The sequence below is a fragment of the Hippocampus bargibanti genome, linkage group LG16, assembly GCF_051943395.1.
Source record: "Hippocampus bargibanti isolate YZ-2025 linkage group LG16, ASM5194339v1, whole genome shotgun sequence".
In the NCBI taxonomy this organism is placed as follows: Eukaryota; Metazoa; Chordata; class Actinopteri; order Syngnathiformes; family Syngnathidae; genus Hippocampus; species Hippocampus bargibanti.
The window spans coordinates 5,360,752-5,387,983 of NC_142749.1; the positions used below are offsets into that span (position 1 = coordinate 5,360,752).

At 40.6% G+C, this 27,232-nt stretch overlaps 1 protein-coding gene across 1 annotated transcript; it reads right to left on the minus strand.

Moving 5' to 3' along the window:
* Positions 1–2,785: 2,785 nt before the first annotated feature.
* Positions 2,786–26,072, minus strand: ints2 (integrator complex subunit 2). Its single transcript, XM_089017498.1, has 25 exons — positions 25,754–26,072; positions 24,881–25,175; positions 24,665–24,803; positions 23,713–23,815; positions 22,588–22,701; positions 21,729–21,859; positions 21,270–21,440; positions 19,127–19,347; positions 18,744–18,869; positions 18,513–18,584; positions 14,052–14,166; positions 13,510–13,578; positions 13,188–13,322; positions 12,926–13,102; positions 12,686–12,800; positions 10,997–11,101; positions 10,687–10,851; positions 9,508–9,709; positions 8,229–8,354; positions 7,013–7,214; positions 6,611–6,892; positions 6,125–6,232; positions 5,814–5,919; positions 4,192–4,368; positions 2,786–4,070 (listed from the first exon to the last, which is right to left on the minus strand). The coding sequence occupies exons 2-25, from the start codon at positions 25,171–25,173 to the stop codon at positions 3,895–3,897; spliced, it is 3,630 nt and encodes a 1,209-aa protein (XP_088873624.1). The 5' UTR covers positions 25,174–25,175; positions 25,754–26,072; the 3' UTR covers positions 2,786–3,894.
* Between the last annotated feature and the right edge of the window lie 1,160 nt (positions 26,073–27,232).

Genomic DNA, 27,232 nt, shown 5'->3' on the forward strand with positions numbered 1-27,232 from the left:
GGACTATATAAGCATTCAATGTAGCGTTAGAAACCTTAGACTCTCTTATTTCATCAGAACAAAAGAGTTAATTCCTAAATTATATCAGTCTGGAGTTATATGAGCTTGAAATGAGGGTGGCTGTCCAAAATACAATGCAGTACATACATATTGGTTTATACAGCATTTTAACAACAGCTGAAGCTGGAACAAAGTGCAAAAATGGAAAAAAAGAGAAAAGCTGCCCCCTTGTGGAAACGAAAAAACATTTCCAGGGGCCATGGCCAGCGCTTTATCGGGCACCCAAGCATGAAAAAAACAAAACCAGTTCAAATTTGGGAATGGCGCTCTACATCATATTTTCAATTCCCAAATAAATTCGGGAATGCCACCCAACATCCGCAATATTGACTCCCTCCCTATTTTCAAGGCTCACCTCAAAACCCACTTGTTTAAAATTGCTTTCAATGTATGTTCTATCTGCTATTTTATTATGTATCATTTTACTTATGGTTTTATTGTTATGTGCTTTGTTTTATTGATTTTATTGTAAAGTGATCTTGGGTGTTTTGAAAGGCGCTTGAACTAAAATGTATTATTTATTATTAAAAATACACTGTTGACCAGTGTAATCAGTCCTTTGGTAGCTGGTTGGAGGACATTTTTTAACTCATTCACTGCCAGATAAAGTGCAAAAAAATGTGTCCTGTCCAGTGCCAGGGATTTTTTCATTGTCACTTGAATTTCAGGACCCACAAAATATTAAGTTTTAGGACTATATAAGCATTCAATGTAGCGTTAGAAACCTTAGACTCTCTTATTTCATCAGAACAAAAGAGTTAATTCCTAAATTATATCAGTCTGGAGTTATATGAGCTTGAAATGAGGGTGGCTGTCCAAAATACAATGCAGTACATACATATTGGTTTATACAGCATTTTAACAACAGCTGAAGCTGGAACAAAGTGCAAAAATGGAAAAAAAGAGAAAAGCTGCCCCCTTGTGGAAACGAAAAAACATTTCCAGGGGCCATGGCCAGCGCTTTATCGGGCACCCAAGCATGAAAAAAACAAAACCAGTTCAAATTTGGGAATGGCGCTCTACATCATATTTTCAATTCCCAAATAAATTCGGGAATGCCACCCAACATCCGCAATATTGACTCCCTCCCTATTTTCAAGGCTCACCTCAAAACCCACTTGTTTAAAATTGCTTTCAATGTATAGTTCTATCTGCTATTTTATTATGTATCATTTTACTTATGGTTTTATTGTTATGTGCTTTGTTTTATTGATTTTATTGTAAAGTGATCTTGGGTGTTTTGAAAGGCGCTTGAACTAAAATGTATTATTTATTATTAAAAATACACTGTTGACCAGTGTAATCAGTCCTTTGGTAGCTGGTTGGAGCCGGAAGGGTGCCCCCCTTAGGCGTTTTGGTGCTTCAACTCAACCGCGTATCAAGTAAAGGAAATGTTTATTGTACATTATTCACAAAAATTCACATGGCTGGTTTTTGTTTAATCTCACACATTTCAATCGTTCGGTGACTAACTGGTGATTCATCAAGGAGGTGCAGCTATTGGGGTTCCAGCCCATGCTGTGACCTTGAAAACAGTAAGTTCTATCAAAAATGGATTCAGGAATAGCACTATACATCATTTAGTGGGCTTTTTAAAAAGAGCACACCGAAAATTCCCACCTGAATGTCAAAAGGGCTCTTTCCATATGCCTCGGCCAGAATTGCTGCCGCGGCTTCGGCCATGGCGATCGCGTACAGCCCGAGGCAAGCGTACCATCTTTGATTTGGACTTGACTGAAGGAAGTGGAGGCTGTCATTTGAGTGCTTTGCAAAAGCAGTAAAAGCAAAGCGAGCCTCTGCTTTGTGATTTCACCTTGGCTTGCCTCAGGCATCTCTCACTGCATCAAGAAAACTGCAGTAACAGGCACAAACTGCTGCTGAACAGAAATTCTTGCACAGAGCATATAGCCCAAGAGCAAAGTGACACAAAGTGAAGTGACTAAAGTGTGTGTGTATAGCACTGGTTCATAATTCACAAACCATATAATTGATCTATTCAAATATAATCATCGTTTTGAAAAAATATCCCTCTATGTTGATGTGTACAGCAGATTAAACTCAGTTAAAATATTAGCCCTAAAAACCTTTTTGATGCAAACCATGATTTTTAACTCATTGCTGCCAAATGTGTAAAAATGTGTCCACCCCAGTGCCCGGTTTTTTATCATTTTCATTGGAATTCCAGGACCTACAGAATATTCAGTTTTAGGATTATATAAACATTCAATACAGTGTTCGAAACCTTAGATTGTCTTCTTTCAACAAAAAAAGTTAATTCCTAAGTTATAAGGATCTGATGTTATCTTAGATTGAAATGGGGGCAGCTGTATAAAACAATACAATACATACATATTGATTTAAATAGTGCTTTAACAACAGCTGAAGCTGGAACAAAGCGCAAAAGGGAAATGCTGCCCCCTCGTGGGAGCGAAAAAACATCGCCAGAGGCCATGGCCAGCGCTTTATCGGAACCTAAGCATGAAAAAACAAACCCAAACCAATTGGGGAATGGCGCTCTACGTCATATTTTCAATTCCCAAATACATTTGTGAATGGCAGTGAATGAGTTATTTTCTAAATATTTTTTCTGATTTGCATGGTTTATTTCAAACAGGATTGTCTAATCTTTTTTGACCTCTTGTTAGACCTTCAGTGGAATAAGGGCTCAAGGTCTACTTTTCAAACGGCAAATTTTAATATATTTGTTCATGCAAAAATGGTAGCATGTTTAGGGTGCAGTGTACACAACACAAAATTGTAATTAAATTCACAAAACACAAAAATTGTTTTTGCGTAGTTCCACGGCACCCTGCAATCTCTGCAGTCTACTCTGACAATGTACCTTAAACACAGCCAATGATGAACTGGAAGGGTACTCCTGATTTAGGTTTTCCTGTGGAGAGAAACGGTTGTTTTTTTCTGAGGCAAGATTGCCCTCTGGTGAATTACCTGGATATGAGCATGCGGAAGTGGAGCTTGCAAGTACCACACGTAAACACTCAGAATCAAATATGAGGGGCCAGTCTTCTAAATTACAAACTGCCATTAATGTGCAACCGTCATCTATTGATTTTAAATAATAAAAGTAATCATATAGGAGCCAATTCGATAGTTCAGCTGCTGTGCCGTTACATTAATCAATGTCATAAATGACAATGACATGAAAATGGCGAGACTAACAAATACCATAGCAACAACAACGCACTGCGAAAATAGAAGCGGGATTTTAGTGTTTGGTTTGGGCTTATCGTGTATCTGATGAGAACTGACAGCGCAGGATATTCAAGTTGGATTTTAGGTACAGAGGAATTAAATATACACAGAGCATTTGTTTTATTACAAACAACCATCATACGACACAGTACAAAAACGCATTTGCCCTTGTAGTTCCCAAAAAATATATGTATATTTACACGTATTAAAACAGCGCTCAACAAAATTGGCCTTTAGCCTTTCAGTGATTCACTTTCTACATTTGTAACAGAGGACATACATAATCTTACCTGTTGTACATGCACTGAAAATTATTATTCACAGAATGTAAAAATAAAGGCAGATGGTGGAAAGGGACCCCCTCGCCCCTCAAGATGAAGCATTGATAAATATAGGCTTTATTTAGATAGCCCTTCAATAACCTTCACGGTCATCAAAATCGCTTCTTAATATCGCTTAATTCACAAGACTACTATTTTTGGGGGTGTACTATTCCATTAAGAGCTCCCCTCACATGATGACCATTTCCAACCTCGAGAGCACCTGAGGAACCAGATTAAGTACATGCGATCCCACAATGAGAAAAGCACGAGTACACACTGCATTGATTGTCGGTCTACTTTATAGGCCATGAAGGGTGGAACTGATGATGTCCATGAATGTAGCTTCGACACAGTAGCAGATCCGGACATCTGGGTCGGCTCCACCAAGTTCCTCTGCTGTCCTTTGGGGTAAAGCCAGTTTTCTACAACGTTCTACCGAAGTATTCCGCGGCTTCTCCTTTAGATACTGCAAACCTAAAAAACAAAAAAATTAATGCGGATATAATATATAAGTGTGCCCTTTCTTAATATCCTTCAACAAAAGAAACAGAAAAACATTTTATACTTGAACAAAGCAGCATTTGTCTGTACTTACGAGCGATGAGAGGGTCAACGTCTCTGGCTTTGGTGGCCACATCAGAGGCACAGACCTGCCCTACTTGTACCAGCAGGGCTGTCACATCTTCGTAGAGTGGAGGAAAGGCCTGACAAAAGGCCACCAGGCACGGCAGGGTGGGCATGAAGAAGGCAAAGCGCTTGGCGCGAGTCAGCACTGAAGCAAGGAAACGCATCAACAAACAATTATAGACCAACCAGTTCTTTGCAAAAGGCAGGTCAAAATGCACTCAGACAATGGCCAGGTGGTGGTAGCAAAAGGTATAGAATGACTTCAGGACAGCCCTCGCGGGGAAAAATTAAACTATTGTAATACGTATGTGTAAGCTCTCAGTCGTACAGGAGTGGTCCATCGATGAAAAGGTTTCTTCAGCTGTCATTTGTAATCATCATCAAAGAAGTACAGATGACGGCTGAAGAAACCTTTTCATCGATAATCTATTGTGATGTTTTGGTCTTTTTAAAACTAAAATAGTTGTGTGATATTTGGAAGAAAATACGTCTGTGCAAGCTCTCAGTGGTACAGGAGTGGTCCATCGATGAAAAGGTTTCTTCAGCTGTCATTTGTACTTCTTTGAAGGTGTCGGACGTTTCGCTTCTTATCCAAGATGCTTCTACCTCAGCGAACTAAAGTCTTACTGGTAATACAGGCCCTATATATATATATATATATATATATATATATATATATATATATATATATATATATATATATATATATATATATATATACACATGGCGGTGCCGGACACTGCTATGATAGGTCCCTGCTCTCAGGTTGGGGGGAGCAGAGGACTAATCCCTGCAGCTCCACTAATAGCTTCTATTGTTCTGACTGACGACTGGCCTTGTTGCCCAATTAGCCCTGGTATCACCTCATCAGCATGACTAATCCTATGTTGCCAAAACAGTCTATTGTATGAACGATCCAAATTGGAAACCCCCCCCCCCCCTATTACGGTTAAGGGAAGGATTTTGCTGTTTTATGAAAATCGCTTCTTTTACTCCCCTTTCAAACCATCTATTTTCTTTCGCTACGATTTTAACCTCATTGTTGTCAAATGACTGGTTGCTAGCTTTTAGGTACATATGTACTGCCGATTGAGGCCCACTAGTATTATCCCTGCGATGTTGATAAAGTCTTTTTTTGAGAATTTGTTGAGTCTCCCCAATGTACTGCTCTTTACAATTTTCATTCTTACAATGTATTGAATAAACTACATTACTTTGTTTTTCATTTGGCAGCCTATCTTTTGGATGCACTAATTTTTGCCTGAAAGTGTTTATCGGTTTGAAATAAGTAGGAATTTTGTGTTGCCAAAGGACTCTTTGTAGTTTTCCAGAATGTAAGGTACTGCTACTCCTCAATTTGGATCGTTCGTACTATAAACTGTTTAGGCAACATAGGATTAGTCATGCTGATAAGGTGATACCAGGGCCAATTGGGCAATCAGGCCAGTCGTCAGTCAGACAATACAAACGATTAGTGGAGATGCAGGGATTAGTCCTCTGCTTCCCCCAACCTGAGAGCAGGGACCCACAGATGTACAGATGACGGCTGAAGAAACCTTCTCATCTTTGGAAGAAAATGTATTTCCTTACCTGTGAGTAGTGTACCCATGACGCTGACAGCCAACCTCGCCACACTGAGTGACTTGGGAAGTGCATACTGGATACACAAGTAGGAGAGCAACTGGATTGCAAAAATCTGTCAAGAGATAACATCCACGCCGGTTTTATAGATATATATGCATATACCTATATACAGATATAGATATATGCAAATTTTCCCATTGTGGAACTATTAAAGGCTTTCTGATATATATAGAAATATATCGATACAACAAATATGAATGTGGAAAAATTGCAAACAGACCGATGTTCAGCATAAGCAGCATAAGATAGACCATCACCTGCTTTTCCAGTTGAGGCTGGGCCAGAAGTTCTGGGATGAAGTCCAGGCAGATATGCATAGAAGGGATGCCGGACACTGTTAGAGGCAGCAGAGGTTGAGGATAGCCCTGAAAGAGATCATGTATTTAAAAACAAGACTAATCTGAGTGCAACGGGGCTTGAGGTAATTAAAAAGGAGTTTATATTGATCAAAGCTTGTGTCAGCTTTTGCACTGCAGAATTGGAACGGTTTACTTCAATAATATTCAATAATATTGACCATTTGCTGCTTCTGGGAGACCAGCGGCCACTGACTGCTAATGCTGCTGGAAAGTTTGATGGATAATGGATATTTTCTAAACGGTGAAAAAACAAACCCAGAAGGGAGGACATTTTTTATGAATGCCCCCCCCACCCACACCCTCTCAAAAAGTAAAGTAAAAACAGCATTGTAACTGGTTTAAGTGCATCAGTTTCATGGAAAAAAATATTGCACTTTATCTTACCTGAAAGTGGACGAGTTTGGCAATGTTTGGGTCAGCAATGAACATCTGATGCAGAAGACAACAGATGAGACACTGCACCTCCCTCAAATCACTGAGCAGCCCTCCCTCCGGCTCATCATCCCTAACACCCTCCTTGGCTCTCAGCATAAGGCTGCTTTGTTCTGTTTTTGCTGGAACTGGGCCCCTGATGGCCCTTAAAAGGCTCTGTGTGCTGCATCCCAGCTGCTGCTCCTCTGAAGTTGGTAAACATACCTCCAGAAGAATCTGGACTGCTGCACTATCCTGGATGAAACAGGAATTATCAGGATCTGTGCTTATCGCAACCCAATGGCCTGACCAATGAATTATTTTCATGGACAATACATAAAGGAAAAATAAATTACATGAGGATATATGAAATACCTGCGCTGCTAGTAGGGCGTTCTTAAGCTCCTCCCTGGTGACCTCTGGTGTATCTGGCTGTCCAGGTACACCAAGGTTAGAGACTGTCTGGTTCTGTCGATCAAACTCTGCTGTCTCTTTTAAATGGCTGTGCAGGTAGGCTTTGGATGCTAGTAGATAGCCGTTCAGCATGTGCAGGACAATGTCCATTAGGGGAGGACATCTAAAGAAAGAGGAAACAGTTAAAATAAGATGGTGCTAAAATCTTATTGGTTATAAACAGCATCTTAGAATCTGCTCTGATGTTTACAGGAAGCAAGTGAAGGGAGTCCGATGCTGTTTATACCTCAATGTCCCAGTTAAAACACAAGCTGCTGCGTTTGGACTAAATGCAGAACTCTGAGGCTTTTTAATTTTATTTTATTATCTCAAACCTGTTTTGATCATTAAGTATAAGGCCGGCAGATGACAGAATTCGGTCTTTTTTGGATTAAACTACCACCTATCACAACATCCATCATCCCTCATAATGAGGGATTGAGAACGGCACTTCATGGTTGTGAACATAGCAGTGGAAATTTGGTAGTAACAAGTAGCTTGTGAGTTACAAGTAGCGTGTGAGTGATCAATGTGTTTGCCATAGTAAATTTACCCCATATCATGTCACAAACTGAGAAAAATGGAGATTATTTGAATTTGGAAGTAGAATCGATGACATAATGTACACACACACACACACACACACACACGCACACACACACACACACAATGTCAACCGCTAATACTGGTGTGCAAATAGTTTGTCAAATATGCTGCATAATGGCGACACTCATAATGTTTGCAAATACATAATTTTGCCATCAAACGCATATTTTGATTGGTTGGCTGTTGGTATTCTATGGAAGAAAAAAGGTTCTGATGCTTGTGATGTCACTAATGCACATATTTGCATAAATGTCACTGTTGTGCATAACACAAACCATTTTTTGTGACTAGGAATATCAGTCAGAATTATTTTAATTGGGTTACGATTCAATTGCGGTTCTCTTTTGCTTTTTAAAAGTATAGGGCATTGAAAAGAGCGAAGAATTGCACCCATATTTCAATATTGGGCTGAACTTGAACATGAGTTGTTTTTTTTTGTATTTACATTGTATTTATAAGTGCCTTTCACAACTCAAGGACACTTTACAGTCACAGGATAAGTCACACTTGCTCTGAATAAATTGTCTTGTACCTGTACACTCTGTGATCACAGCGTAGAACAATGAGGGGATCCACCATGAGGTCATTTTGAGTGTATGTCTGCTGTCTGAGCAGTTTTGCCGAAGGTTGGAGGGCATTCACAGTCATCACCCACAACCTGCCAAACAAATGTGCCGATTTTAGCTTCCAATATCCTACAGGTTATCCTGTTTGGAAATAATTTGTTTTAATAGTGCACCATAGAACATCAATTTGATCTAAAAACTATTAAAAAAAAAAGACAAAGACACAATCAACGACAAAAGTAAGACAATTGGGGTTTAAATTGCTTAATCCACTAATAGTGATTACCAGACGCTTGCAGGTATGCACACTTTAAAAACAAATTTGTTGTGTTTTCCATCCGAATTCATAAAAGCTGTCATTGGCAACCATCCATTACTTTCCCCATTTGGGACATGTACCTCATTGGCCTGCAAAGACCAATTCGGATCAATAGGATGTCTGCTGAGAGCTTTGTCACTGTGCTCCTGTCAAGCCACAGGTCATCGCAGTGGAGTGACCCTCTTCTGTCCAGTGCTTTCTGTGAGGGCGGAAAACGCCTGCCTTGTGTGGTACCTCTCTGATCTATTCGCACAATCGTCTTTGAGCAAGTGGCTCAGGGTCAACAACTCTTGTTCCACAGGTCTTCCTTTAATACACTGATGAGAAGGTTTCTTCAGCCGTCATCTGTTCAAAAGTCACTTTTGTACAGATGACGGCTGAAGAAACCTTCTCATCGATGGACCACTCCTGTACGACTGAGAGCTTACACAGACGTATTTAATACACTGACTGTGTATCACAGCAACTTACACAGCTTTAAGCAAAATGCCACTGAGTCAAGAGCAGCTGATAACCTTTCACTGAAACAACACATTCTCACATTAACCAAGGCGCCCAAAAGGACACTTGTGTTATTTGGAAGGATTTGTTTTCCCTGTTCAGAGATAACAGATAGAATGAAATATAACAAGAGCATTTAATGCACAGAATACATCATATTTCTATATATATTTATATATATAAAGAGACAGAGAGAGAGAGAGAGAGAGAGAGAGAGAGAGAGAGAGAGAGAGAGAGAGAGAGAGAGAGAGAGAGATCCATACATGCTCAAGCAAGAGCGATAGAAAGAGAATTCCATGTGGTTTGCATGCACTGTGCATGCGCGCGAGGCCCCATATGTGGGACTGTGCGACCGAAATAGCGTCATTGGGGTCTTTTCTCTCCAACGTATGATTCCAATATTTGATTGTGTTCACACACTGTACCTGCGAGGCATCACAGTGTTGAGGCCCATCCACAGCTTGTTGAGTGTCTGCAGAGTGCGGCGAGGAACAGCAGGTTCCAGCAGCAGAGCCATGCTGGCAGTGAGGGACTCTGAATAAGGGATAAGATCTCCCGGTGTGAGAAGTGTCAACTGCTCCAGGATCCGCATTAGCTTGGGACTGCTGGATGGTAACTTCTGGAAAGCTGGGTATAAAGAAGGGAAAAAAAATACTGAGTCATTTGTTAAGTCCGGAACCGTGAAGTCTCATCGTGTCTCCTTGAATTGATCTGCAATGCAAATAGACAGACGAAGCCTCTGCCAAATAAATTACTTCTCATGCATAAATTACACGACAACCTGACTTTTCGAGAGAAAGACAAAAAAAGTGCAGGGTGGCAGAGTTGTAATAAACAATCGCTTTGTTTCCAATTTGTCTCAGCTATCGATGTGAACAGTAATGAAACTATAACTTCAGTGCCGTTCTCCCATTAATCTTGTCATATTTTACTGAACCAACAAAAAGGCAACATGATAATCAGATTAGGTACACCGGATAGGTGTTAAATACTTTAATTCATGGTTGAGATTTCACTTGTCTTAATTTAAAAGAGAAAAGAAAAAAAAGATTATGAGAAATAAATTCTCATTCACTGCCAGACAATGTGCAAAAAGATGATCCAGTTTTTTTGTCATTTTCATTCAAACTGCAGGACCCACAGAATATTGAGTTTTAGGGCCACATACACATTCAATTCGACGTTAGAAACCGTAGACTCCCTTCTTTCATCAGAAAAAAAGAGTTAATTCTAAAGTTATATGGGTCTGGAGTTATCTGAGATTGAAATGGGGGCAGCTGTACAAAATACAATACACATTAATTAATATAGCGCTTCAACAACAGCTAAATCTGTAACTAAGCGCTAACATAGACAAAAGGCAAATACTGCCCCGCCGTAGAAGGCAAAACATTGTCACAGGTCTGAGCAGTGCTTTGTCGAATACATTCGGGAATGGCGGTGAATGAGTTAATAAAAATAACATGAAAAAAAATTGGAATTTAGACCGTGATTATCGCTAAGTGATGGTGTTCAAGCCAGACGAGAAGGCCTTGCAGTCTATGACGGTTTCCAACCATCTTAAATGATGGTCATTTGAAGAGAAAAAAAGGCATGATGCACACCTTGGTGGAGCTGGCTCTGAGTGTATCTGCAGGTGTTGCTGGGAAGCATCATTTTCCTCAGTAGGGGAACAGTACCGGTTACTTCTTCTTCACACATCCAATCTTCCACAAGGCACAGGTGAGGGTAGTTGATTGCCAACAACCTCAACAAGGCAGAGTGCAGACCTGGAGACAAGGAACAAGAAAGAGAGATTGTGAACCAGCATACTAGGAGTCAGAATTGTTGTGGATTTACCTTTTTTTTGTGTATTTTTAAACGTATAAACTGAATTATAGAAGGAAATTGGAATAAAATCTTGTGCTAACTCACCCCCAAGCTCTTGTTGCAGCCCTTGGGCTTGAGTAACTAAATACTTTATGGGGATCTGGTCCATCAGTGCCGCTGAATACGACTTGGGCTTCTTTTGCATTAAAGCTGTTAAAAAAACAAAGTGAAAAGTTGAAATATGAAAAGCAAAAAAATATTTTAAAATTCAGTCAAGAACATAGATTATAGATGTAATTACGTGAATGGCTCCCAGAGGTGACTTTTTATTGACACGAGTTCAGTATTGCTGCTGATCGGTTTCATTATTCTTTTCTTGAAAGCGAAGTGAGCACTTAGGTAAGCGAATCAATTTAAGAGATGGGCATAAACTTCCACAAATGCATCATCATGAAGGGCAAAAGGAGCAAGTGTCATCAAAACGGTATACAAACCAGCAAGACTACAGTGCAGTGAAAAAGTATTTGCCGTCATTTTTTGTTTTTTTGGGCCACTTCGCGGTAGAGTTGTGAACACTGACCTCAACTGAGGCCAGAAATTTCAGATGTTCTTTGGGTGTTGTTGTAGGTTATTTTTAAAATCTCCTGGATGAATTGTCATCATACTCTTGGGGGTAATTTTAGCTGGTTGACCACTTTGCTTAAAACACAGAATTTTGGAAACGGCTTTTCCAGACTGATACATTTCAGTAACGTTTTAGGAATTTTCTGCATGGATTTGATTCTTGAGCTCTTGTTGTCCTACTTCATTTTGTCGAACAGATTCCATTGATGTGATTAATTGATTCAACAAATGTGGTGCCAGACCTGTTGCCTGTTTAATTGAACTCGCCTTTCCCAAAAAACTGTTGTTGATCAGTTACTTTGTGATTTAAAAAGGGGCTAAAATTATTTGTTCACAGGGACAGGCCGTTTTTTTGGGAGAGTGGGAGGGGTAAACTCATTCACCACCATTAAGCGCCATTCCCTAATTTGTTTGGGTTTTAGTTTTTTCTTGCAGGGGGTGCCGATAAAGCGCTGGTCAGACCTCGGGCAATGTTTTTCCTTTTCACGAGGGGCAGCATTTGCCCTTTGTCCATATTGGCACTTTGTTACAGCATCAGTTGTGAAAGTGAAATATAAATCAAAGTCCAAGTCAGTTTTATTGTCAAATATGCTAATATGCATGAGATACAGCACAGTATGTATTGTATTTTGTACAGCCGCCCCATTTCTAAATCAGATACCTCCAGACCCATATACAGTAACTAAAGAATGAACTCTTATTTTCTGATGAAAGAAGAGAGTCTAAGATTTCTAACGCTGTGTATGTGGTCCTAAAACTCAAGATTCTGTGGGTCTTGCAATTTGAGTGAAAGTGACAAAAACCCTGCCACTGGAGACATTTTTCCACATCGTCTGGCAGTTGAATGAGTTAAATTGGCATTTCAAAACTGCATTTTGTATTTCCTTGGGCGGGTTTTCTGTGATGTTAAAGTTGATTTATCGAACCGAAATTTGTATGTGATAAATATGAAAAGAATGCAACCTTGAACTGTCCTAGTTACCGTCCAGAGTAATTTCACTCGGCTGTTTGTCAGGCCATCACATTTATTATCTATGAAGTAGCCAACATGCTGTGCCCAGAGTGGAAAGGATAAGTGGTTGCATACACAGAGAGAAACCCCAACAACTGAAAGGACAAAAAGGAAGAGAGCCAAAGAATGGGCTCTGGCAAAGTTACATGTTTACGCACCTAATTGTTTGGTGCTGGCCAACAGATTCTCTTCATAAGACAGGATGTAGTAGAGAATAAGGAGTTGGGTTGTGATAGAGTGGTGTTGTCGTCCTCCTCGACTATTGTCCACTTGCTAAAAGAGGAAAAGAGGAAAAACCCAACATTATAATCTCTAATTCGTCAGCCTGCCCGTAAAAATCATTTTCTCTTGAATAACAGTAACAAATCAGTCCTTGTGAAGTATTCAGGATGACTTACGGCAGAAGACGCCTGGTAGACAATGAGGATTTCCTGCTCTGTGATGGGTTGGTTGGTGGCCTCTGGGTTGGCCTTTGACGCCGGAGTGAGGATTGAGTTGATGTAAACGTCAACCAGAGGTATTAGCTGAGTGTGGATAGGGGTGTTTGTCTCACACAGCTGACGGTAGATCCAGTCCTTGAAGGTGAAAAACAATGTGAATGTTTTCAGCACCGCACTGAGAAAGAGTAGTAGAAGCAATTATCACAGATAAAATGTCGACCTTGATTGACACTTTGTGCTTGGTAAAAGCTCGACTTCGAAGCAGCTGGTAGATGCAGTGAATGGGGAGAAATCCTGTGATGTTGGCACTTAGATTGTTGGTCACCGCAACCCTCACTGCATGGGCTGTTACGACCTGCACATAAACCACATGCTGTCAATAAAACAGACATTTGAAGGGGCAGGGGGAAAAAAAGACATTGTGTGCGCAAAATATATACCACGGTTGTTCAAATAAATAGCCCATTCAAACATCATACTTTTTCGTACTTGAGCTTGCAAAAAGTCAGCGCTATAAAATGGACATTGTATTCTAAAAGCACCTGCTCTGTAAAGATCTCTTGTGTGAAGATGGTCTTCATCTTGCTTAGAGAGCTTGGTTTGATGGCAATCTACAGGAGAAAAGTGGCAGCTTAACATCGAGTGAAAACAACCTGAAGGCAGCAGTGCAGGTATATTCTGATTTTTCGATTTCCTCTCTTCATATTTCATTAAAAATAAATAAATAAATAAAAACACTTTGTGGCAAGCACAGTGTAGAATTGATAGCATTGCCCTGGGGGCGGAAACAAACAGATTAAATCCAATTACATTGCACATCCTGGTGGAACATACACCGGGACGGGAAAACCACTTAGCACACATGCGGCAGAAAATAGAACACTTAATAAGTTGTAAAACGACGAACAGGCTGCGAGGGCATGGGAGAGTCTGCAGGTACTGTGTATGTATTCTGGGAAGGTTTCATCAGTAGTGGATGGAGTCTTTTCGTGCGCAGCAGTGACAGGTGGGGATGAGGGGTGGCAGCATCTGGTCAGAGAGTCCAACATATTGATCACTGTCATGCTCCTACCGATCACCTTACCTTCATCCCCAAAGTAGAACACACCAACTCAATAATGGAGCTGAGCTGGTTGCTATGAAAGTACATGGCCACCAATAAGAGCATCTCGCCGAAAGAAGCGGATACACCTGCAGCACTGTAGGAGGGAGCACACACAGAGGACAGCCTGGTTGCTAACCCCGCATTTATTAAGACAACATTTAAACAAAGAAATACATAACGTGCACATGCTCGGAATATATCATTTTAGTCAATCACTTTCGAACGGGAAAGATTATCAGCCCATCACCCAATAAACTGCTTTGTGCATGAGGCAAGTTTCAATGTGCAGTAAACAGAGCTATGTGCTTTGTGCATGAGGCAAGTTTCAATGTGCTGTAAACAGAGCTATGGCACTGCTTCATGAATTGTGGATACAATAAATAAAGGTTTCTTAAGAATCAACGTTAAACTTCTTATCTGTCAAATGTCAATTGTGAATGCACTTCATAGATTGAGATCAACAAACGAAGAAAGTAAACACTTAATGGATGAAAAGGTTTCTTCAGTTGTCATCTGTACTTCTTTGAAGGTGTCGGACATTTCACACCTTATCCGAAAGCTTTGTCAGCTAACTAAAGTTGTGCTCTAGAATGCTGCAGTACTTAATCTCTCTCTCTCTCTATATATATATATATATATATATATATATATATATATATATATATATACAGTAAAGTCTCGTTATATCGATATCGGATATATCGATAGTCCCGGTTATATCGATACTATTTCTATGCACGCACGGAGAAAATTACATGCAAACAGGGTCGGATATATCGATAGTCCCGGTTATATCGATATTTTTTCGAACTCCCTTGAGTATCAATATAACGAGACTTTACTGTATATATATATATATATATATATATATATATATATAGATTAAGTACTTAATCTATATACAGTAAAGTCTCGTTATATCGATATCGGATATATCGATAGTCCTGGTTATATCGATACTATTTCTATGCACGCACGGAGAAAATTACATGCAAACAGGGTCGGATATATCGATAGTCCCGGTTATATCGATATTTTTTCGGTCTCCCTTGAATATCGATATAACGAGACTTTACTGTATATATATATATATATATATATATATATATATATATATATATATATATATATATATATATAGAGAGAGAGAGAGAGAGAGAGAGAGAGAGAGAGAGAGAGAGAGAGAGAGAGAGAGAGAGAGAGAGAGAGAGAGAGAGAGAGAGAGAGAGATTAAGTACTCCAGCATTCTAGAGCATAAACCACCAGGAGATCTTAAGAGGAAGAGAACCCCCTTCAACCAAGTGTTTCGGCCCTTAACTTCCTTACACTCTTAGGGGGCCGGGCCACACCCAGCAGGCTGCCAGGTGTTCCCCTGGTGGTTTTTCCATATAGTCCTTGGTAGGTCAGGTGGAAAGAGCCCACTTTCCAGATTAAGCCCGGGTCGGGATATGAACTCAAGCCTCCTCTACTTCTCCGCCAACTAGGTGGCTATGATAGTATAGACTTATCAGGTACAGTAAAGTCTCGTTATATCGATATTCAAGGGAGTCCGAAAAAATATCGATATAACCGGGACTATCGATATATCCGATATCAATATAACGAGACTTTACTGTATATTTATACTAGCTGTCCAATCTTTGTCAGCTCTTTTTGCCCATATCCAGCTAGATGCTTTCACTGCTGTTTCAGCTAGTTCTTTCAATGCTCTAGCTTTCTGCTGGGAGGACAGTCCTAATTTCTTGAGCAGTCCATATACCGATGAACTAACTAACCCTCTTGCACCTACTCCCACCGCAAACAGCCTTGCTGTGAATCCTTCCAGCCTAGCTGCTTGCATCATATTTTCATACTTGGCCACTTTATACTTGTGGCTCTCCATCATCCTTGACTCACTGGGAACTGTCAGTTCAATGGCACATATGGTCTTTCTTTCTTTTGAAGACAGGACAAGGTCTGGTCGCATTCCTGTCTTTTTAATCATGTCCAGGTATTTACCATATCCTTTCAGATCGGTTGCTATTTCCCAATCATTAGTAATGTCTAGAAGGCTGCTGTCCGGTAGAGATTGAGGTCTTGCTTCTCTTGGACAGTTAGGTGTTCCTGCCTTCACAAAGCGGACTACTGGGATCTGACTCAGCTTTGTTTTCCTGTTTGCCCTACACCTTGCAACATCTACTGCCGCAGCGAGACGTTGGAGTACATTGTTGTATCTCCATGTATATCTTCCTTTTGCTAGGGCAACTTTGCATGCTGATAGGACATGATCCAGTCTGAGTACCTCCACAGAGAGGACATGCTGGATCTTCAGACTGGTACCACTTGGCCAGGTTTTCTCCTCTAGGCAGCTGGTCATAGATTAATCGTACAAGCAAGCTGATGCGAAGGGGTGACATATGCCACAGATCTGACCATCCTATTGATCGTTGTAGGGCATCTTCCCACGAGCTGCACTGTCCTTGCTGACCCTGCTTCACTGCTGTCTGTACTTGCAGTTCATCTTCTTGTTGCCTGATCTCAGACAGCACCAGGTTCCTCTTTTCTACAATGGAGGCCTTGGACCACCATATCCTTTCCTCTGCCTTGTAACCCACACCTTCTTTGCTCATCTGAGTAGCACCCATGATCTCTTAAGTGCAAGCTTGCCTCGGCCTGTTCAACAGCAGCACCAGCTTTCCATTTCCTTCCAGTTCTCAGGGTTACATTGGAGGTCTTTACTGCATAATCTCCAGAGTTGCTCAACATCATCTGGAGTCTGCACTTGCCGATCTTGTATTCTTCTACCAAGGACTTCAGTGGCAACCTAAGTTTAGCTTTCTTGCAGTACAAGGCAACTGAGGTGAGACCTGGGGGCATCCCTAGCCATTTCCTGGTGTACTTGTTGATCTTCCGTTCTATTCTTTCTACTGTACTGCAATTTACTTCATAGATCAGCAGAGGCCAGAGGAGTTTTGGAATGAGCACGAATTGCAGAATCCACAATTTAAACCTTCCCTGCAATTCCCCTTTGTCAATAGTGCTCAAGTCTTTTGTGGTTGCTTCCTCCATGGCCTTGATTTGTTTGCTGTCTGTCATTGAGTGGTCACCACCTGCCCAAGCTTTTGACTGGTTGCTCAGACACTGTTGGTATTGTCTGGCCTGCCACTGAGAACTTGGTTGTATCTATGAGTTTTCCACGCCTGATGGAAAGGCTTCTTGATTTACCAGGTTTGAACTTCATCTTTGACCATCCAACCAGGGTATCAAGTCGATCTAAGATGTCTTGACACTCCTGATTGGACTTTGCAAGGATTGTCGTGTCGTCCATGAATGCCTTTAGAGATGGCATGTATACACTATCACTGCTTGCCCTTGCTTGAGCCTGGGCTGCACGAAGCAGAACTTCCATAGAGAGCACAAAGAGGATGGGAGAGATAGTGCACCCCATTGCAATTCCAACCTTGAGTTGTATCCACATGGTCGTATAGGATTTGGTTGTGAATCGCATCTTGAATTCCTGGAAGTATTGCTTCAGTAGACCTATCATAGTTTTAGGAACATGGTGTGCTCTAGTGCCTTCCAGATTAAAGCATGTGGCACAGATCAGTTCTTTGTTGCTTAGCCTGTTGAGTGGCATGCCAGATCATGGATGCATGCTCTAAGCAACCTGGCACTCCTGGTATCCCTCCTTTCTGTACTGCAGTGTTTATGTACTTGTTGGTCATCAGGTATTTTGTGACTCTATCTGCTAATATGCTGAAGAAGATCTTGCCTTCAACATTGAGGAGGGATATTGGGCGAAACTGGCCTATTGACATCGAATTCTGTTCTTTAGGTATATAGATGCCATTAGCTATTTGCCAGTCTGGGCTTATGTATTTATTCCTCCACACAGCAACCAGCAATCTGTGCAAGTGCTCCAGTGTCCTTGGGCATTTCTTGTACAGGACGAATGGTACTCCATTTGGGCATGCCTGACAACTCATATTAGAGGCTTTAGAGAGAAAGTCAGAGAGGCCAGACTGAGATGGTTTGGACATGTCCAGGATGATAGAGAGCGACTATATCGGGATAAGGATGCTGAATCTTGAACTGCCAGGCAGGAGACCGAGAGGAAGACCGTAGAGGACGTTTATAGATGTTGTCAAAGAGGACATGAAAGTAGCTGGTGCGAGAGAAGAGGATGCACAAAACCGAGTTAGATGGAGGACACTGATTCGGTGTGGCGACCCCTGAAGGGAAAAGCCGAGAGGAAAAGAAGAGGAGGAGGTGCAAGACAAGCTTTGCTATTTCTTGTCTATAACGACTAACATCAGAAAATAGTTTTGCAGCTTTGTAGGTGGGTCTTATAAAAACATTATTATCATAATAAAATGACACAGGTTGAAGAGAACCCAAACCTATTCCACTGGACATTATGATCATCCCCTGGGAGAACATTTTGTAAAACAAAGTCTTTACCTCTCAAAGTATTCCTCTTCTTTGATCATCCAACTGAGCCACATGACCATGAGTTGCTCCTGCTCTGGTGTGCTAAAGGCACGATGTCAGAAACAAGACAGTGTTTTCCGTCAATTGATTTTAAGACAATAACACAGTGACAGGCAATAGTTACATGAACAACAGCAACCAGAATATAGAAATTTACATAATCCCGGGGGATTAGGGATCAGTAAAGAGAACGTTGTGTACCTGACAAGCGTAGGGAAGGCGAGCAGTTTGCAGAAGGACAGGGAGACAAAGCGAACTCCAGCGGGAGTGGCTGGAGGTCGGCTCGTCATCAACTGCAGTAGCTGCTCTGCTTCCTCGTCTGTTGGTCTGGGTGAGGACCACAGTAAAAGATTGACAAACTAATTTAAATGAAATCAAAGGTTCCAAAGCACGTTCTTGTTTTCCACAAGTGAATCAACAAATATACATTCAGAAAATAAGAAAATTGGGGGGTGAACCGAGGTACTTCTTTCAGGAGATGCAAAGAAAGAGGGGAAAATTCCATCTAAAATACATTAATTAATTAAAATATAAATATAAATAAAACATTCCAAAAAACTCATTTAGTATTTCCTCTGACTTACCTGAGGCCTGCGATGCCCATGAGCGCACAATAGAGTCGGAGCAGAGCACTCGCCTTCACAACATGCTCTTCTCTGAGGCCTGAGTAGCCGAAACCACCCTCGTCATCAACGGCACCGTCATTGGGAATATGGGTGCTGCGTGAGCGAGGCAGGATAGCAACCAATTCCAATAGGAGCTGCCTTCGCATCTGCCACAGCACGGAGCTGCTCTCTCGCTTTCTCTAAAAGGAGAGGGAGGGAAGGGGGGAAAAAATGAACTGATGAGTAAGTATTGGCATTTTTTCAGATTGTTGTTTTACCATCAGGGACAACAAATTAATTTTTTTTTCCACTTGCAGTAATCCAATTGTGAATTTAGACTAATGAGATCGGAGAGTGAGGCCACGTTGTGAAATATTTGAGAGAAGCTTTTTCTTCACGGCTGAGGAATGGTTTCATTGCAGGACTATCAGCCACAAACGCTGTGGCATTTAGAGAGAATTGCCCCCTGTTCTCCATAACCAAGGAGAAATGTCAATAGATGGAAAGATAAGCAAGGCCATTTTCATCTCCTGTGGTATTTTAAATAGACAATTCCATTCAGAAGCACAGTACAACAATGCAGCAGGGTACAAAAGAAAAGGTCACAAATTGTGTGATATTGCAAATGAGGTAAAGAAAACTAATAATATATGACGGCGACATCAGAATGTCGAGGAGTGTAAGTGACTCCCATGCAATCATGATCGCCTCCTTAAACTCTGTCCTCAGGGATGCATCTGGGAAATTAAAAAAGGAGGCCAGTTGGCCCACTTATGTCTGATAAAGCGACCAATTTAGAAAATTGATGGGGCCCAATTTAACTACAGTAGAATGTACAGTAGTATCCAAAACTTTTTAAAATAAACCAAAATACCTTCATTGGAGCATGAGATTTCTAAATTGCTAATGAAAAAATGTGAGTAAAATCTATTTTTCCATTATATCAACAAACAATTTTAATTCAAGTCAAAGAAGTTATTCATACATAAAATAAACATTTTCAATTATCTGTAGTTACTACACAATCAATTCTGTGCTATTTTGAAATTGTGCGGTATTACAGAGAAGACAAGGAGAACCGACTTAGCACAATATTTCTTACTAGTGTCTACTTAAACACATGTCTTTGCTTTGAATATTTCCAATGCGCTGCAACATCTCTGCAATCATTCTAATTATCCACTAAATTCTAATCATGGGCGGCCCGGTAGTCGAGTGGTTAGCACACCGGCTTCACAGTGCAGAGGTCGCCGGTTCGCGTCCCGGTCCGGCCTCCCTGTGTGGAGTTTGCATGTTCTCCCCGGACCCGCGTGGGTTTTCTCCGGGTCCTCCGGTTTCCTCCCACACTCCAAAAACATGCATGGCAGGCAGATTGACCACTCCAAATTGTCCCTTGGTGTGAGTGTGACAGTGACTGTTGTATGTCTTTGTGTGCCCTGCAATTGGCTGGCAACCAATTCAGGGTGTCCCCCGCCTCGTGCCCGAAGACAACTGAGATAGGCTCCAGCAACCCCCGCGACCCTAGTGAGGAATAAGCGGTACGGAAAATGAGATGAGAGATGAGATTCTAATCATTAACTGCAACAAATTGTCACCACCCTCTGCAGTCTTATTTGATAGTTTCTTTAAAAAAACGAGAATATGATTGTTTGCTGCCTGTTTTGAATGTCTTTTAGAGTGTTACTCATGTTGTAATGCTCCATATTCTAACCATCTGCCATGTTTGATGTAAATACTGCTATCCACCATGGGTAAATGAATATTCGATTAGCCCTTTTGGCAGTTTCCGGCAGATGACGAAAAAGGCCGAAGTATTCTTTATGACAACTTTGGAACGCACTGAAAGAAATGCAAGGTGATTATGGCTAGATATCGCTAAGGCAAGATGGCAGACAACGAAAGTTAAAACCGCTGAAGGAACGAACAGCTTTCAATTGATGTTTAAATAAATTTGTTTCTTTAGCTATTTTAACAGAAGTATGTCATATGAGGCGCAGATCATGTAACATTATGCGCCGGTGGAGTTACAAAGTTGCACCAGTGGCTATCAAAATGCGTAAATGGCACAAGGGCGCGGCGCAGATTCATCCCTGTGTCCTGCATTTAAAACAAAGGAACTCACCTGTTGCCCGTTGCGTATGAACATGCTGAACCATGTGCGTACTTTGCTGTTGGTACCCAGCAGTAAACCACTGACAAAAGAAACAAGGGGGCTGACGGCCTCATCTGCAGTGTCTGGTTTGTAATCCAGAGTCAGAGCCACACCCAGACCAGGAAGATGACATTCCTCCACCTAAAATAAATATGAAGAGATCAAAAACACGCAAGATGTTATCCTCATCTCATATTAACTGTGGACAGCGCTGTTGAGCTCCAGATGTTATATTCGGCAATTAAGATGGATGGTGTCATAGATGTCACATTCTCACCAAATGCAATTTCATACTTCAGTCTACTGCTCACCATATTTTTCATTAAAAAAGTCATTTTTTTCTCAAAAGCGATTGATTAATTTATTGAAATCCAAAGTTTGCCGTGAGTATTTAAAAACTGTGTTGAGTTCAAATGGTTTGCCACTGACCACCATGGCTCGAATGTTGAGAGCCTGTGAAGGATTCATCTGGCACAGCTGCCGAAGAGCTTCGGTCCTGCGTCGACCACCAATGCTCTCCTCATCCTGGCGCTCTCCGTTCTTGATCAAACCTCTGCAGACTGCCAACACAAATGCACGTTTTCGTGAAAGGTGGATCAGTCTGAAGGTATTCGAGTCAAGTCACTATTTCAGTATTCATACTTTTTGTGACAGTTTTAGTTGGTGGTGTTCCAAGAGATTTGGTTCAATAAAACAGTGTGTCTTAATGCTGAACTAGAATATCTAAATACTGTATTTCTGTATTATCCTTTAAGCTGACAGTTTTAAATGTGTGTAATTTATCATGGGAGAAGAAGAACTGAAATTCATTTATCTCTGCTGAAACCGAATTTCTTCTAATAAAAGGAATACTTTAAGCGTTTTGACTGAGGCGCCTTGAAAATTGAGAGCAGCCATTCCCGAAAGCTGTGTTGGGCCCATAGCGTCCCACCCACCCCATATATATGTTTTACTACGCTCACGAGAGAAAAGCATCCCATTGATTTTTAGATTAAGTGTGTCCGATTGTAATCTTTGTTTAACCGATAAGTGAAATAGAAACTCAGCAAGCCAGTATTCATAGCATTTGCAGCAAGACTGCTCATTGGAGTAAATGTGGAGAATTGTTGTGCTCGAGCCCATCCCACTGAAATTAGCAGCTAGCGTACATTTTGTGAAAGTCGCCATATTTAAAGCAATTCAAATAGAAACGACAAAGTATACTTGGACCGATTTATCTAAATGTAATATGGTCAATTAACTAACCCTTCCTTGCCTTGTCAGAATATAAGGAAAATAGATCATGTACCTTCATTGAAGCTGTCGGGCACATTGGCAACCAGCAGACAAAGAAACCAATCTCCATTGCGCACATGCAGCAAAGCCTCTGCCACATCCACAATTGGCAGCAAGGAAGGGAGCTCTGGCAAAACAACATAAGTATGCAGTTTATCAAAATGCTCAAGTTCCTGGTAGTTGGCTGGCTGTGCATTAAATGTGATGACTTCTGATGCGCGAAAATGTTTGTGGTGTAAATGTACTACACTACAATATCAACAGGGATCCCAAATTGACTTATTTATTGATTTGGCCAAAAACATATCACCCATAAAATTTCAATGTCTATTCCACTTAAATGTGTACGGCACCGCTTTACAAGTCAAGAGTGAAAAGTGCTTATGTGAGGAATGGGGAGGACAATTAATAAAGTTTGATAGCTAAAGTAATATTTCAATGAATGAATGAATTAAGATTCTTTGGACTGCTAATGATGAAGAAATGTTCTCATTATCCCCAATGCTGTTTCTTTCATTGAAAAATAGAATTGTAAAACCATGACCTCCTCTTAAAATCCATCTGGCATTTGAGATTTTAAATTTGATCTATGGGGCCCATCATTTTCCTTTTGACCTTTTGAATATTTATTTTTTTACAAAATTTAATAAAATATGAAAAATCAAAGTATTTCCAAACATTTTATTGGCCTGACATTTTATTCCCCAAATAGAAAAAATTGTGTTTTGCTGCAAATGTCTGCATAGAACAGACAATCATTACAACAAAGAGTTTTGGAGATTTATTAAGATTATTCATAAATATAACTTTCAAAAAGACAACATGTTATCAAATGTGCATCAATGCACAGTCATAGTAAGCGATGGCTTTGATGATTTAAGTAGTGATGAAGGCTTTATTTTTCCATTTTTAAAATAGATGAAAATTTACCCTGAAATTTTGTTTTATGTTGTATGGAGCATTCCTCCATTCTGAAATTGGATTGAAATGTAGCAAAATATGTAAAAAGTGAATTATTGTGTCTGTTTTTGGGATGCGCTTGACAAGAACGGATCAATTTCTATGTGGATGTTTCTCTTTTGAGTCCAGTTGAGACTGTTGAATTGAACATGGTTATATATTGAACATATTTACATACCTGCTTGTAGAATGCATAGCACATCTGCAACCTCTTCTAAGTAGACCGGGCTTTCAAAGAGCTCTGACGACTTGAGAAAGAATTCTCCATTTGAATCAGCCACCTAAGAAATATGTAGATAAACAACAGTGACCAAAGTGACAAGTCTTATCCACTTGCCCTTTGCACATTTTTATTTTTTTTGTTCCTGCTTTGATAAACTTGATACAGCCCTTAATTATGGAGCAAATTAAAGTACACTGCAATGACTTCTGTGACAACTATGCAGTTAGTAACCTGAGCTGATCGAACTTCAAATGTGTGTAGACTTGCAAATTATTGTTGAAATTGCCGCCGTCATAAAATCTTCATTAACAATACCTTTTGTATTTTTTAACACGTGGAACTTCATTCTAGCTGAAGAATAAGTTAACCTTTGTCAAACACAAAAGCAATAAAACAGATCATTAATTTTGTGTGTAACTAACAACTGATATGATGAAACCTTTGAAATTGGATTGGATTGGATTTGCCTTTATTTGTTCCACCATTTTGAACTTAACTTCCATAACTGTCCTGGATGTGACCATTTTAACTGAATAAATATGAATATAGTTGTGTGTGTATATTGATTTATGATGAAAACCCATGGGGTTTAGGTACAGAAAAAAATGACTGACAATAAAATACCTCTGAGATGAACTACACGTTTTCAGTTGTTCAATAGGTGTATAATCAAAATGTTAACTTGAGTGTGACAAAAATCAATCGGCACTGAATTGGTGGATCGCCACATATAATTGTACGGCACTAACATATAATATATATGACCATCTCTAGGTTGCTGGTATATATGCCTGTATGTAGAGTTCATCTTAATTTGAGAGAGTTTGTGTGCACGGCATTTCTCTCTCTTTTAAGCTGTGGTATGGGATGAGCAGATCCTTACAACCAAATATAATGAAGTCTGTACCTTGCTCATGATTGCCAAAAGCTCACTTAGGGTCAGACGAAGTCTCCTAAGAGGATCACTGTGTTCAAATTCTAAGGTAAGGCCATGCTGCAGCTGTGACACCAGGATACTCTCCACATTTGAACCACCTGCTTTGTGCCTGGCCCAGTAAAGAAAAAGGCATAGCTAAAAAACAATCTTGTGATTTTACAGAAAAATGGGGTGTCAAGGGATTACCTGAGCTGCTGCTCCTTTCTGGCATCCTGCTCCAATGCGTGAAAATCAACGGACAGCAGTGCTACAATGGAGTTGACAGCTTCCACTCCAGAAAGCAGGCGCAGGATGAGCTTCTTGTCCTCTGCCCATGCCTGGCTCTGGTCAGCTGGCGCACACAAAGCCATCCTCACCAGGCAGGGAAGCAGGAGCCTCAGCTCCGGGTCACTGAGGGCTGCCAGGCGCTGTACGTCAACCTTCTGCATGGCTTCAAATGCAAAAGGGCTGACGAACTGCAGCCCTGCACTGTCTGTCATCGCTGAAAGTACATCACAAAAGGAAGTGAGAAGCATAATTTAACTGAATCTGGTAAATGAAATTTGTCTCGTGATAGCATCAAAACGAAAGAGACCAGAAACAATAGAACCACGTGAACGCGAAACCACAATAGAGCTGTCAAAAGTAGCTGGAGTCTTATCATACGATGTCACGGAACTCCTTCATTGATAGATCACATCAAATGTTTATTATGAGTCGATAACTTGTGTACTGGTCGTTGTAGGCAAAAATTGGTTGGCTTTCAGTAAGCTTTAATTTACTTGTACATCTCAATGAAATAACAGCTCTGCTAAACGCTAATTCATACAAGGGGATGTTATAAATGTTCACATTCCGGGTCGAAACACAAACTCGACACAAGACTAGTAACCAAACGTAATTTTAATTAAACTTGCATGTATTTATAGCCCAGAGTCGCTATTCTCGCCACTTTTGCGGTTGCTTTGCGTGCTACTAGCTAGCCAGCTATCAGCTAATGCTAATGCTAGGATGAGGAGCCAGACAACAAACCACCATGCGCGTATTTAATGCTATAAAATGCAACGGTATCACGCTTACCTCAATTAGTAGAATTGCTGCGGTACAATTGGCAAACTTTCGGGTGGGACACTTCCAGACCTCGGTCTTAACTGAGCACCAAAGCCACCAGAGGGGAGCGCTATGATAGCAAGCGTCCGAGAAAGTGTTTTTCCTTAGCGGTCGCCGACAGCGTTTTCAAAATGTGTCGCATTTTCCATAAATTAACTATTAACGTATTGCCATTTATACCCAGCGGACTTCAACTGTTCCATCAGAAAGAAAATTAAGAAAACAGAATGCCAGAAACTCAAACTGCTCTACAGAAAGATGGAACTGTCTCGCGTAATGACGAGACGGTATGAAGGATGCTTCACTCACCGCTGTTCATTGTATGGGTTTATAGACATGTGCAATCAACATTTATATTGAGTGATAACAAATACATTTGTGAATCCACGTGTTTATTTCCACACTAATTTAAGTCATTTAATATATGTAATATAATTTGTGATTTTTTTCTTAATTAAGGAGTGAGCAAACGCAACCGTTTTCCTTTCAGACCTGTGAAGTACAGTACTGTATCACACATTGTGCAAATCCAAGCTAGTGACGAAAGCATGGCCCATACTGTAAGATACAGTACCAGTAAAGAGGAATGCGTGAAGAAAAAAAAGACTGGCTACATATTAATAAAAAACGACAGATTCAACCATTTGCACAGATAAAAAACAAAAAAGTGTAGTCTCTTAAATGTAAGTATAAAAACAAATAATGCGTGTTTACATTTTTACATAATGCAGTGGATGGGGGAGTATATTATTGCTTCACCAAATCTGTCGCATCCTCATGTTCCCTGCTTCACGTGTTCCGATACGTAGCTGCTGTCCGTGTTTTTGCCTAAAACGGATTAAACCCAAAAGGTAGGCTGCAAGGGATTTAACTGTCCATTTTTACGTTGTTTGATCATTGCTGAAGTTGAAATAAGAAATGAAAAGAAAAAATAGAAAGCAGTTTGAAAAATCCTCAACATACATGAAAAATGCCATTAAGCACAGTCACAAAGTATTTTCACGTGGCACTAATCCTCATAAGGAAATACTGTACATGTGGCACACATGTCCTGTTCAGCATCCTGTGCCCAACCAGTCCTGTAGGCTGGTCCCAGGTTGATGTCTATAGGTGTAAATGGTTTTCTCTGCATATACAATCAACATTATTATCCTGCTGCTCGACATAAATCTGTTACATGAGACCAATTCCAGCAGAGACTTGTTGAGCAATTTCGAAAAGATGGGTGGATTTTCCTTTTTTTGTAATCACAGTTCCAGTGGTGTAAAACTGCATGAGATGGTCAAATGCTCCATCAATTTTCTTACTGCTTAACCAGGGTTGCTTTACAGGGGCAAAAACTTCTTTCAGCTCTTCCCAGGGGATCCAAAGCCTGCTGGGAGACTCTCCAGAATGTCCTGGGTCGTCCCCAGGGCATCCTACCAGTGAGACATGCCCGCCACAGCTTAC